This window comes from Drosophila navojoa, chromosome 5, assembly GCF_054131105.1.
Source record: "Drosophila navojoa isolate 15081-1374.11 chromosome 5, UAZ_NAV_1.0, whole genome shotgun sequence".
Lineage (NCBI taxonomy): Eukaryota > Metazoa > Arthropoda > Insecta > Diptera > Drosophilidae > Drosophila > Drosophila navojoa.
In genome coordinates this window covers 19,069,897-19,081,491 of record NC_142893.1, presented here as the reverse complement: position 1 = coordinate 19,081,491, position 11,595 = coordinate 19,069,897, and the positions used below count along the sequence as shown (strand labels likewise).

General features: G+C 38.4%; 3 protein-coding genes and 1 pseudogene across 3 annotated transcripts; 1 reads left to right on the top strand and 3 right to left on the bottom strand.

Annotated features, from left to right (window-relative positions):
* On the bottom strand, nt 1–1,907 carry LOC108653131 (uncharacterized). The gene is made up of 4 exons (XM_018103447.3): nt 1,687–1,907; nt 1,500–1,628; nt 1,308–1,433; nt 1–279 (listed from the first exon to the last, which is right to left on the bottom strand). Exons 1-4 carry the CDS (start codon nt 1,748–1,750, stop codon nt 74–76), a joined length of 525 nt encoding a protein of 174 aa, XP_017958936.1. The 5' UTR covers nt 1,751–1,907; the 3' UTR covers nt 1–73.
* A 4,379-nt stretch (nt 1,908–6,286) lies between these two features.
* Nucleotides 6,287–7,712, bottom strand: LOC108653132 (saccharopine dehydrogenase-like oxidoreductase pseudogene; annotated as a pseudogene).
* A 768-nt stretch (nt 7,713–8,480) lies between these two features.
* On the bottom strand, nt 8,481–9,100 carry LOC149091150 (uncharacterized). The gene has a single exon (XM_089262292.1). It carries the CDS (start codon nt 8,969–8,971, stop codon nt 8,585–8,587), a length of 387 nt encoding a protein of 128 aa, XP_089118418.1. The 5' UTR covers nt 8,972–9,100; the 3' UTR covers nt 8,481–8,584.
* A 1,855-nt stretch (nt 9,101–10,955) lies between these two features.
* On the top strand, nt 10,956–11,595 carry LOC108652852 (uncharacterized). Its single transcript, XM_030391260.2, has one exon. It carries the CDS (start codon nt 11,015–11,017, stop codon nt 11,465–11,467), a length of 453 nt encoding a protein of 150 aa, XP_030247120.1. The 5' UTR covers nt 10,956–11,014; the 3' UTR covers nt 11,468–11,595.

Below are 11,595 nucleotides of genomic sequence, written 5' to 3'. Positions count from 1 at the left end.
GACAATATTTTATTTATTTGTTTTGTTTATTTTTTTTGTTTCACATTTATTTTTACTCTTTTCAGTTTTTTGTTTATTCAACAGCAATAAAAACGCTGAGCAGTGCCATGGCCAAGCCCAGAATGGGTCGAGACAGCCCAGTTGGGCTGCAATTGCAGGGTATCAGACCCAGCTTAGAGGTGCAAACACAAGCCTCCACCTGCATGCCCGTCGACTGGGTTTCGCGGTAGCAGCCGTTGCTGTTGTTCACCTTGGCACACATATACGTTATATTCTGTACTGTTCAATGAAAGTGAGCGGAGAAATTGATTAACATTTTTTTAATAATTGCAAGCGAAGGTATATGTGAAATTTTTATATATGAAATGGAATAGGAAAAATGTTTATTAAACATTTGAAAAGTACTTCGATTAATGTTTTCTTTTATAAAAGCTCAAATAAATGTAAGAAACTGGAATAAAATATATGCATATAAATATATATTGATATATTGATCAACGGAAAAGTAATTTTTCAATTTACAATTTAGAATTTGCACTTTTTTTATTTCAATTAATATTTCATGTTGATGGGCGTTTGAAGTTGACAATCAAAAAATAATAATAAATAAAAAATTAATATAAAAAATAAAAATAGAATAATAATTAGAAAATACCTTTGGCCCACATATTCGTTTCTAAAAGCCTATAAAATTAAGGGTTTTATTAAAAAAATAAAAAAAATAAAAATAAATAAATAAATAAAATTGATGACTTTTTGAGTGCTTGTCAATCATTAAAAATTAGTTTCTGGCCATATATATTCTACAAATCTAGCTAACTTCTTCTGTTTATGAGCTATGAATATATCAATCTGATTTTAGCTTTTGCTTAAGCTACTAGAGGCAATCCAACAAACTGAATAAAAGTCAATAAAAGCTTTTATGACTTAACTTTAACAAAGTTGTGAACAAAACTGATTCTTATACCAGCTCGTCATTAGCAGCTATCAAAGAAAATCAAATAAACGAAGTTGGAAGACTGCGAATATATTGCAACATCTTTACGCTCCATCGAATGAAGTTTATATCCAAGTTTATATCTAAAAGCTTCAAGATACTTTAAAAGCCACCGATACCTTAAAAACAAATAGAACACTTTTACTTTATGTGCTAGTTCCTTTTTCAGCAGCAAAATATCTCAATAAAATTACTTTACACTCAATGCATACTAAGAAAACAGCATTATATCCCTCATTCAGTTGTTTGTTTTGCTGCAGAGGTGTGGAGTCGTATATAAAAATATGTGCAAGCTTATGAGAGTACTTACTGCCACCCTTGAATATATAGGAGTACTTGACGCAGGAGTAGCCGGGCGACATCTGGCACAGATAATGCTCGCGATTCAATGTCTCGTTCCTCCACAGGGCCTTCACATCCGGCACCGTGTCGTTGGCTGAAGTGAGTTTTGCACGGCTATGGGTTGATATACACACTTGAAATTCGATTGATAGATACATACGGGTGACTACGAGGGGCATTTCGCAGGGTATCTCATTGAAGTCACCCACTCGGGCGTCGCAGCTCTCCTTGGCTATGTTCGATTTGTTGTCGTAGGGTCCTATCCAGGTGAAATGAAAACATTGTGGTGCTGCGAATTGAGCATATATGAGTCGTACTCATCTAAATTCACATTCATATTCACCAACACTCGGCTCTGAGGCGCCTCAACAGCAACAACAGTAGCAGCAATTTAAGCAGCTGCAGTGGCATTTTCGATAATGTATTCGCTTTGATCTTTTCCTCTTTTTTCAACACTTCTTCTTGATGATTTTCGAAGATAAGATGAATTTGTCTGCTCGCATATAAGTTTTATTTTTGGGACAAGCGCTGCTGTTGCCACTGCCACAGACAAACTGATAATGCGCCATTCAACACAATCGACAAACGATCGACGATCTTATCATTTACCGTCGAGTACTTTTGAGTCTTTTATTGCGTCTTGAAGTCGGGGCTTTATTAATGAGTGGTGCTTTTTTGATAATTCCATTAACTATATATTAATTGGTTTAATATGCCAGTTGTAAATTATTAGGGTTTCGATTTGATTCATGGGCGATGAAAATAAAATATTGAAATGTAGAAGAATCATATCTATACAATAAAGCTGCTCCTTGGTATACTTTTACAAATTTGATATTCAAAAAGACCTCAGAGTCGCCTCAAAGATCATATATACAGACATAGAAATAGACTACAAATTCACTAAAAGTAATTAGGACTAGGACATACTGAGCGACAGATAAATGAAACAATAAAAAATTAAATAAATATAAAAAATAAATATTAAATAAATTATATAAATATTTATTTTCGAAAAAAAACTGTTAAATATATTTTTTAAGTATTATAAATTAAATATATTTTTTTAATATTATATCTATTTTTTTCTGTTTAATTTTGGTTGTATTTAGAAGAGAAATTATAATACTGACTCTTTTGATGAACTCAAGCTTAATATAGTATATGTACATACATTTATTTCCGAGCAGAAATAATGTTTACCTAGATTTGCAAAACATTATTTTTTACGAATTTAAAATAATATTTTATGAATGTAGTAAGTCGAAGATATTTAAACAATAATTGTTGAACAATAAAAGTTGAATTACAAAAGTATTTTTTCTTTATTAGTACATTTTTATTTCTTTTATATGAACATTTTAAAAATAAATTTAATTTAAAGCGCAATTTTGTCGAGTGCTAGATAAACTCAACTTGAATTTATCTACATAAAATTTAGATTAAAAGTTAGTAACACTGCACAGGCAAGTGTAAACAGAGGAGTTACTTTGTAGTCAGATAATGAGTATACACAATAAATATCGAATACAGCAATAGGATGACTTTATGTCACCCTAAAGATAACTAGCAATTCCACAACTTAAAATCAAAGTGCACATTTATTATACATATATACAGAGGCAGTACTTGAAAATGAAATTTGATCTGTCACAATTTTTGAAATATATACAGTTGATGTTGCGCTGGCTTGCATCCGTGTCCAGTTATCTTATATATCTTTATATTCTATATATTCCACATTTTAACAATTTCTGCAGAGAGTGCTCGCCGTTATTTTCATTACACGTGATATCTGCAACTGAAGCATGCCGAATGATACAAAACTTTTATTGTAATGAAAAATGCCGACGTTTTTGGTATCGTTTGGTCATGTTTCAGTTGTTTTTTTTCCCCGATGATGGCAATCATTGAGCGATAAGCGAGCTTATCAATGCTGCTGACAATGTGAAAATAGAAAAAGAAAGTGTCATAAAATTGTAAATGAATTTTAAAATGTTGCTACAACTCTCAATTCAACAGCTGCGGCGCAGAGGCCCCAAGCTTTTTGGGGCCAGGCGCCATTCAAATCGGACCACCGGCCAAATGGCATTTAATTAAATTTGCACAAACGAAACCAGAGCGCGAGAGAGAGAGAGAGAGAGAGATGGAGAGTGAGGTGGAGAGAGAGATGACTGACAAACAATTAAATAACAGCAGTTGCAAAAATTGTTAAACTAAAGTCTGCAAATTGTATTTGTTGTTAATTGTCCGGTTGTCAGAGTAGTCCGCTCTCGCCTTGCACGAAATGAGTTTGAAAACAAATAAAAATGTCAAACGAATGAATAAAAGTTGTCTAATTTAATTTGTTTAGCAACAGCGGCATTTGAACAGCCAACACACACACACACAGAGAGAGGCACACAGACACACACACATGGCCTTACTGAGAAAACTCACGCATACTCACGTACTCAAAACAGTTGCGCAAATTGAATAAAAGTACAATTTTTCACCATGGCTCTTCACGTATATTTCACGTACTATTTTTTAAATTTAATTTTTAATTGTTCAAAACAATTAAAATTTATTTGGAAATTGTTGTCTGTCTCTCTCTCTCTCTCTCTCTCTCTCTGTATAACTTTTTCCACAGCTGCTGACCATCTACGTGTTTTGAAACTTTGTACGAGTTGATGCTGGCAATGTTAGTTGCATTTAGCCAAAATGGCATTTGCGTTGAGCCACGTTTTCACAGCACACACACACATCCATCAAGGAATCTGACAAGGAGTTTTTATTTTTAAATAGCTAACCTAAGAATCGCTTTTTATACCCAGCATACTCAGCCCCCCAATCGCGACACACATCACGGAGTATCACATCAAAAGCACCTTCAAAGCCGTTGCCATCATCATCCTCAAAGATTGCTCAGCCATCTGCTGCTACTCTACCCACTCTGGTCCAATGATTGATTATTTTTATTGACACAAATGTCATTAGCTTCAGGCGAAAATACGCAAAGAAATACCCACGGAAATTAGCGTTAGTCAGGCATTGCAAGGTAACACAAAGGAATGTCATCCTCGCCAAATCCCAAGTAATTGAACCGTGCGAAAGGCGACAATAAGCCAAAATTACCTGTGACAAGTCTATACAATGGAGCTCACTTTGAGAAGACCTGCATGATGTGGATATATTTTTTAGAATATATATATTTTAATACAAAATATTATATATGTAATTCATATAATGATATAATAATAAACAATATACAGGTAGAGGTAGAGGTAGAGGTAGAGGTAGAGGTAGAGGTAGAGGTAGAGGTAGAGGTAGAGGTAGAGGTAGAGGTAGAGGTAGAGGTAGAGGTAGAGGTAGAGGTAGAGGTAGAGGTAGAGGTAGAGGTAGAGGTAGAGGTAGAGGTAGAGGTAGAGGTAGAGGTGGATTTGGAGTTAAAGTTAGAGTTAGAGTTAGAGTTAGAGTTAGAGTTAGAGTTAGAGTTATTTTAAAAAGCTTCGCTTATTAAATCGGGTCTTGAGTCTTCTCTTGGACCATAAATTTACTCGCGGTATTATGCTATTTTCAAGCATTTTATCCAATAGGCCATAAAATCTGTTCAGTTTAACGGGCGTAATCTCCATATTTTCCAAGTGCCCCATTTAGGATTCATAGTACTAACAGAATTCCTTCAACGGAAAATCTATTCAGCTCATTAATTATGCAAATGTTTCTTCTTCTTCTTATTTTTTTGGCATGTGCCTTACTGAGACCCATTCGACTTCACAATACACCAAAAATTATGTCACCAAAATGCAAATGTCGCGGCACAAGTTTGGGACTAGCTAAAGGGGGAGGGGCGCAGAGCGAGCGGGGTAGTTGGGTATGTGATTAGCAGAAGTTCGGATCCACAGCAAAAGTTGTTAACAAAACTAACAGCCAGTTGGCATATGAGCAACATAACTAGGCTCGAAACAAATTTTTGCCGGGCTTCTGCCTAATGGCGAGCCTGCATAAAATTTGCATGAGATTAAGATTGATAAATGAAGGAGAACGAATGGTGCCCCCATTCTCCACTGAAGTCTAAGGGTTGCGCTGGTAGCAGTCCTTGTTCTGACCTACACATCAGTTGTCAATGGCTTTCAATTATGTGCCAGCTTTAGATTGTGTCGACTTCCGCTGCCTAAAACGAGCACAGACAAGACCCGAGCACTGCTGACGATATATATTCTGTGTGCTGTAAGTTTTGGTCTCTTATTGAGCAGTAAGTACTCGGCCAGTTGTTTGCAAATTTAATAAAGCCAGCGACATATAGATGACAGAACCTGTTGGAACTATGCTGTGGAGGCAGCTAAACCGATTTGCTAAATGACAAGGTTGTCGTGTGAGGCGGGTGACGGGGGGTGAAGCGCGTGGCGGGTGCCTCGCCACCACTCGTCTCTCTAATTACGTGTCGTCGGTGCACGTCCAGAGCCGGGTCATTATGTCACCTGTACGAAAAATGGCGCACGTAAACCGGAAACGAGGCGAGCCAAGTCGACCGGGCCAAACGGCTCATTGTGCGGAAATCGCATTTGGCGCTGATAGCAGCAGCAGCGGTAGCAGCAGCGCCTAACTAACGACCAACTAATACGATTAGTGTCATAATGCCCAGGACTTAAGTATGTCAATAATGTCGCACTTTATTTGCACCACTTGACGCACGGCTCCCTACTCAACCGCCCTGAAAAGGCTGGCATATTTGTCCGGCTCTGAGCAGCTGCTCAAATCTCTAAGTTTTAGCAGTATTTGTTTGAGAAACAGTTTTAGTTGATACTTATCTCTTAATAGCCCAAATAAATAAATAAAAAATACTTTTTAGTAATTATTTCATTTAATCCAATTCTTACAATGCTGGAAATATTTTCCTTTCTGGTTTTTGTAACTGATTCATTTCAATTGACTATCCAATAGGCGGGAAAGGGAAGGGGAACATTTCGAATTATTTAATAATTTTAATCCAACTTTATCTCGTCATGAATAATCTCAAATTTCATGCCATGTTCGTGCTTCTCGAGCTTGCTGATCAGGTCTGTTTTGGCGAAGGCCATGGCAGGTGTCAATACGCCACCAGGGCCAGGAATTTTGTGTCCTTGCCTGAGTAGGGTGACTGCTGCGGCGAGCAGGGCGACACAGGTGCTGCCATAGGCAGGATTCGGGCCAGAGACAGTGAACATTTGGGTTTTGCTGGGCAGCTCGTGGTCCGGATCGTTGCAGTCGCTGGGCCAGCCCGTCGCTTTCAGCACCAGCTTGAAATAGCTGCGCTCCATGTAGGCTTCGGTTGGTCCATTGCGCGATACGTAGCCGGCCGAGAAGAATTCCGGATATTTGAGAAGCAGCTTTCGGCCCAGCTTGAACTTGGCAAGGATCATGAATATAATGCCAAATAGGGCAACGGCAATGGCAATTAGCCAGGAGGGGAAACCAATGTAGGAGAATATCTGGACGGGTCGTTTCTTCTGATAGTCGTAGAAATATTCTTGCGAGCGCTTGACCACCGAGCGATCGGCGCCCATATATGGCAGACACACCTGATTGGTCTCCGGTGAATGAAAGATTAAGGGACGACGTCTCACAATTGGGTAGAACGGGGGCAGGGGCTCGACGAAGGTGCGCTCCCGCAGAGCCTTCAGCTGATCGGAATGCGCCAAGCTGTTCACAGCGCTCACCCAGGTGCCATAGTTGAGGCCAGCTCTACCGGCTTTTGTGTTGGACTTGCATCCCTTGAGACCGTGAACGTAAAATGTCTCCACCGAATTGATCGTGCCATCGAAATGCTGCTCAGCGAAGACGACGCCCATGTCCGCTGGAATAGAATTACAGCCACAAGCACTTATCACGTATACGCCGCACAGCTTGGCGAGGTCGTGGTACTTCAGCTGCATCGACTCGATGTACTGCGGCTCCCCGCTGACGTCCACCAGATGAGCACCGCCCGCGAGGCAGCCCCGAATCACCTCCTCGCCATAGAACCGGAACGGGCCCACCGTACTGACAACGATGCTAGCGGACAAGGCCATTTGTTGCATCGATTTATGATCCCTAATATCGGCAATGATGATGGGTATCTCCGATAGGTCCTGCCCGGCTTTTATACCCATTTCGCTAAGCACCTTCACCAGCTTTTCGCGATTGCGTCCGGCGACGCCCCAGCGCAGGCCTTTGAGCACGGAAACTGCCTCGTATACGGTGTGCTTGCCAGTGAAGCCGCTGGCACCAAATATGACGACATCGAGCCGTCCATCGCGCACTTCATCAGCCATCGAGCAAATGAATGAATTACGAGTGGATGAGAAGTATGTGTTCTAAACAATGTTGTAGAAGGAAATGAGATTGGTTTTGTGTTTTTTGTACCCTATTTTATATGTGTTTCTGAGAATAATTTACAATTGCCACTGAAGTACATTTCAGAGCTGTATTGATTCTGTTTACATTCAAGAATTTTGTTATAGACGTAGATCATAGAAGATTGTAAAAGGCTCGAGATCTCTTGCTAAGTATAACTTGCGTATCAATTTTAATATGATAAATTAAACTCTTAGGATAATTCAGATTTATTGATTAGAAAAGCCTATAGCGATAGGGGGCATGTCTACGAATATATGTTTTTCACAATGTTCCATATATAACTAAACAAAAAGTCAAGAAAATCCTTAAATACAAACCTATAAAGATCTTAGTTTAAAAGCCATATTTAGCCTCTGTTAAAAATAAATTTGTCGCAAAAGCTTTTTTATGATTATTAAATGATAAGATAAATCAAATAAACATAAATATTGCTAACACAAAACTATCATCAATAAAGACTAGCTACCTCAAAGCTCGAGATCTCTGGTTTTAATACCAAACAAAACAAGCTTAATTGATAAGAAATGTCTCTTCTATTTATTACATATATCGACTATATTATTTCCTAATAACAACATATAGTCATACAAATATATATTTATATGATACATTTGTAATACAAATGTAATACACAAATAAAGAATATATTTATACGTCTTAAATATATATATATATATATATATATATATATATATATATATATATATATATATATATATATATAATATATACAGAAATATTTGTAGCAAAAGTATACATAAATAAAACATCGGCAAATATTGAAAATTTGTTTTATATTTAAACGGATTCTGATTTCTGGACAACATTTGTACTCATCTCAAAGACTAAATTAATATGCGGTTAATACTTAAAATATTACATGGATTATTCAATGTAGCACCTGATGTACGGCTTGACTGCATTCATGGCCATCATTAGCTCGTAGTAGGAGAAGCGCTGATAGCGGTAGTACCCTGGATTCTTGTAGCACTCACTTTTGCCATCGTTGCCGCAGTGTTTTTCTTTCTTTCGTAATTCCTGAAAGCTTTTGGTGGTCACATACGGCAGGGCCTGGACGGCATTCGTTATGAGGTAGGAGGGATCATAGCTAGTGGGCGAATCGTGTTGGCTTCTCGATTTTGATCCTTTGCGGCTTGTCCTCTTGCTGGGTGAATCTTTGGGCTTGGATGACTTGTGTGATAATGCACATTGAGTTTGGCCGGTGCACTGCCGTAGAACCGTGCTCGACATTAATCCACTGCGTGTCAACATTTTTGTCTTAGTTTTTAGGAATTTTAAAATCTAAAATATTTAAATAAAATTTACACAAATTTAAAATCGAATTTTGATATACCACAATGCTGAATATTCTGAAATATATGATTTCATTTGAAAACAGTTGAAGTTAATGTCAAATTGAATTGACATTTATGTAAGGGAATAAATCGATTGAGCAGTTTTCAAAGAGTTGTTTAGAGTTTTTGGTATATCGACTTCGGTTTGTCCTTAAGCTGAGATCGTTTGATGTTAAGTAATAGATTTCACCGTTCGTAATTGAAGCTGAGAGTTTTAAGCCTTTATGATCGTTTTATTCGTTTCGTTTCAGTTGTCCAATATTTATTCCTAATAGCTATCTGGTTAGCTCTTTAGGCTTGATTCGTCGCAGCGCTCTTAACTTGAACCCGACGGAGCCCACAAACTGATTGCGGCAAACTTTCAGCAATTTCTTTACAAAATCACACGCACACACGCTCTTACACACATATACACACAACAAAGTTCGGCAAATTATGGCGGAAAATTACCTTAACGAAAGAGCTTCCGCAACTGTATAACCTTTGTGGCACAACTGTACCCGGTCAGTTATGTGGCATGGGCACACACTTGCCTGCGAAAGTTGTGGAGCTGCTGAGAGCGGGACAGGGTGAGGGGATGACGGAGAGTAGCAGGGGGCAGGATTTTGTATTTGCTGCGCTGGCAGTAGTATAACCCAAAACAAAAGCAATTAGATGACATCGGCGACGTTGCCATTTGTTTGGCTCTGATTCGGATTGTGCGGGTGTAGCACGTAGAGTGAGCGAGAGAGGGAGAGAGAGACAGTGTGTGAGAGAGAGGGAGTGCGCAAGTGGAACAAGGAAGAGACACACTAAAAAGTTTACCAGCGCGATTTTCTTGCTGAAACTATAAATTTACAAGCCGCAATGGCGACGCCGTCGTTGCCGCCAGCGTACCGTTATGTGCGCCATCTTTTTTGGGTTTGAGTGTGAATTTCTGTCTCTGCGTGTGTGTATGTGTGTGTGTGTGTGTTTCAGTGTATTAAAAAGCATTCAAGTGAACCTGTGCCGTGTTTCGTGTCTCGGCTAGCTGTGAGCTGACAATTTTCCGGTGCTTCAACGTTTATTTTGTTGTTGTTGTTGTGGATTTTTATTGCTATGTTTGTTGTTGTTGTTAGTTTTAAAAACTTTATTTTGGCAAGATTGGGCGGAACGGGTGCGCAGCTGGCTGATTGTCGAGGTTTAACGTTTCGGGTGTTGAGCATTTATCTCAACGCCCTCAAAGTTCTACAACTGGGTTCCCAACAACAACAGCAAGAACAGCAATAACAACAACAATGCGATTTTAAGTGCGAATAAGTTTAATGATCAAAATAATTCAACGTGTGTTAGTGTTTTGGCTTCAGCTTGTTTATGTCTGACTTCAAACTGGGTCGAACTTAACTTTATAGCCGGCTTAACTCGTTCGTTATATAGACATACGAACGGTTTATATCCATCTACTTATGTGGAACCAAAGATACGACTGAAGTATGTTAAGAGTGTTAAGGATAACATGTTGAAAAGTTGTTGACTTTGTATTCGCATCGCTCAATTGTCACAGAGGAAAGTGCAATAATTTTATATGCTTTAATATTTTGATACGATAATAAGTCTTTTTACATCAGATGCACGACAGGGTGTATGAAGAGTATATTTTGAACTATTATTCTTCTTTTCTCATTATGAAGATAAAAATCGGCCATTGTCCTATTGGGTTTCTCATGCTAAATTGAGAAGAGCTCAAGTTCCCTACACATTGCTGGAATAATATGGTATATATAACTCTGAAATGCTATCGCTTGAAGCTCTGTAACTATTTGAATATGGATATACCATATGTAATATCTTGTGTATAGTATTAATATAAACCTAGTGCAAGTCTAATATTGCGAGCTGTTCTCATTCATATATTTTCAAATTCAAAGCATGCTATGCTTTTTTTTTTTGCAACTTAATCAAAAATAAAACAATAAATATTATTTGCCTGTAAATTTTCAGAATGCCGATATGTGAACTAAAGCCGATTTCTCGTCAATTATTACTGTGCACGGACTCTCAGATTCGAAACCAAATCCAATTGTATATCCTACGCCATTATGCCAAGTGTAACTGCGACTGCGAGAAGACGGGCATTTGCAAGTGCAGCGTGGACTGTGAGTGCCGGCTAAGGAGGAAGAAGGTCAGTCGGTTGGGGCCCAAGACAATTTGTTGTCGCGATCCGCCGTCAAACTATGCGCCCAAATGCCTGGCAACGAAGGCATTTGAAATACCAGAATTTATAAGTCCTAAAGCATTTCGGACCATGAAGCCGGACGAACAGCTAGGTCCGCGGGCGGGCAAGTCGAAAGAGTATAAAAATCCAGAGTTTTTCAGCTATCATTACTTGTCGTACTACGAGCTAAAAATGGCCACAAGAAAGGCCAAGGATTTGTTCGAAGGAAAGAATCCTTAGGTTCTTATATACTAGTTAATATGTTTGACACCAGATGGACAGACGAGCATGCATGTACGTATAAATTCCGGTGTGGGAATTATTTTACTTTAGCTAAATAATCTAATGACAGTCCGGAAAGAATTATT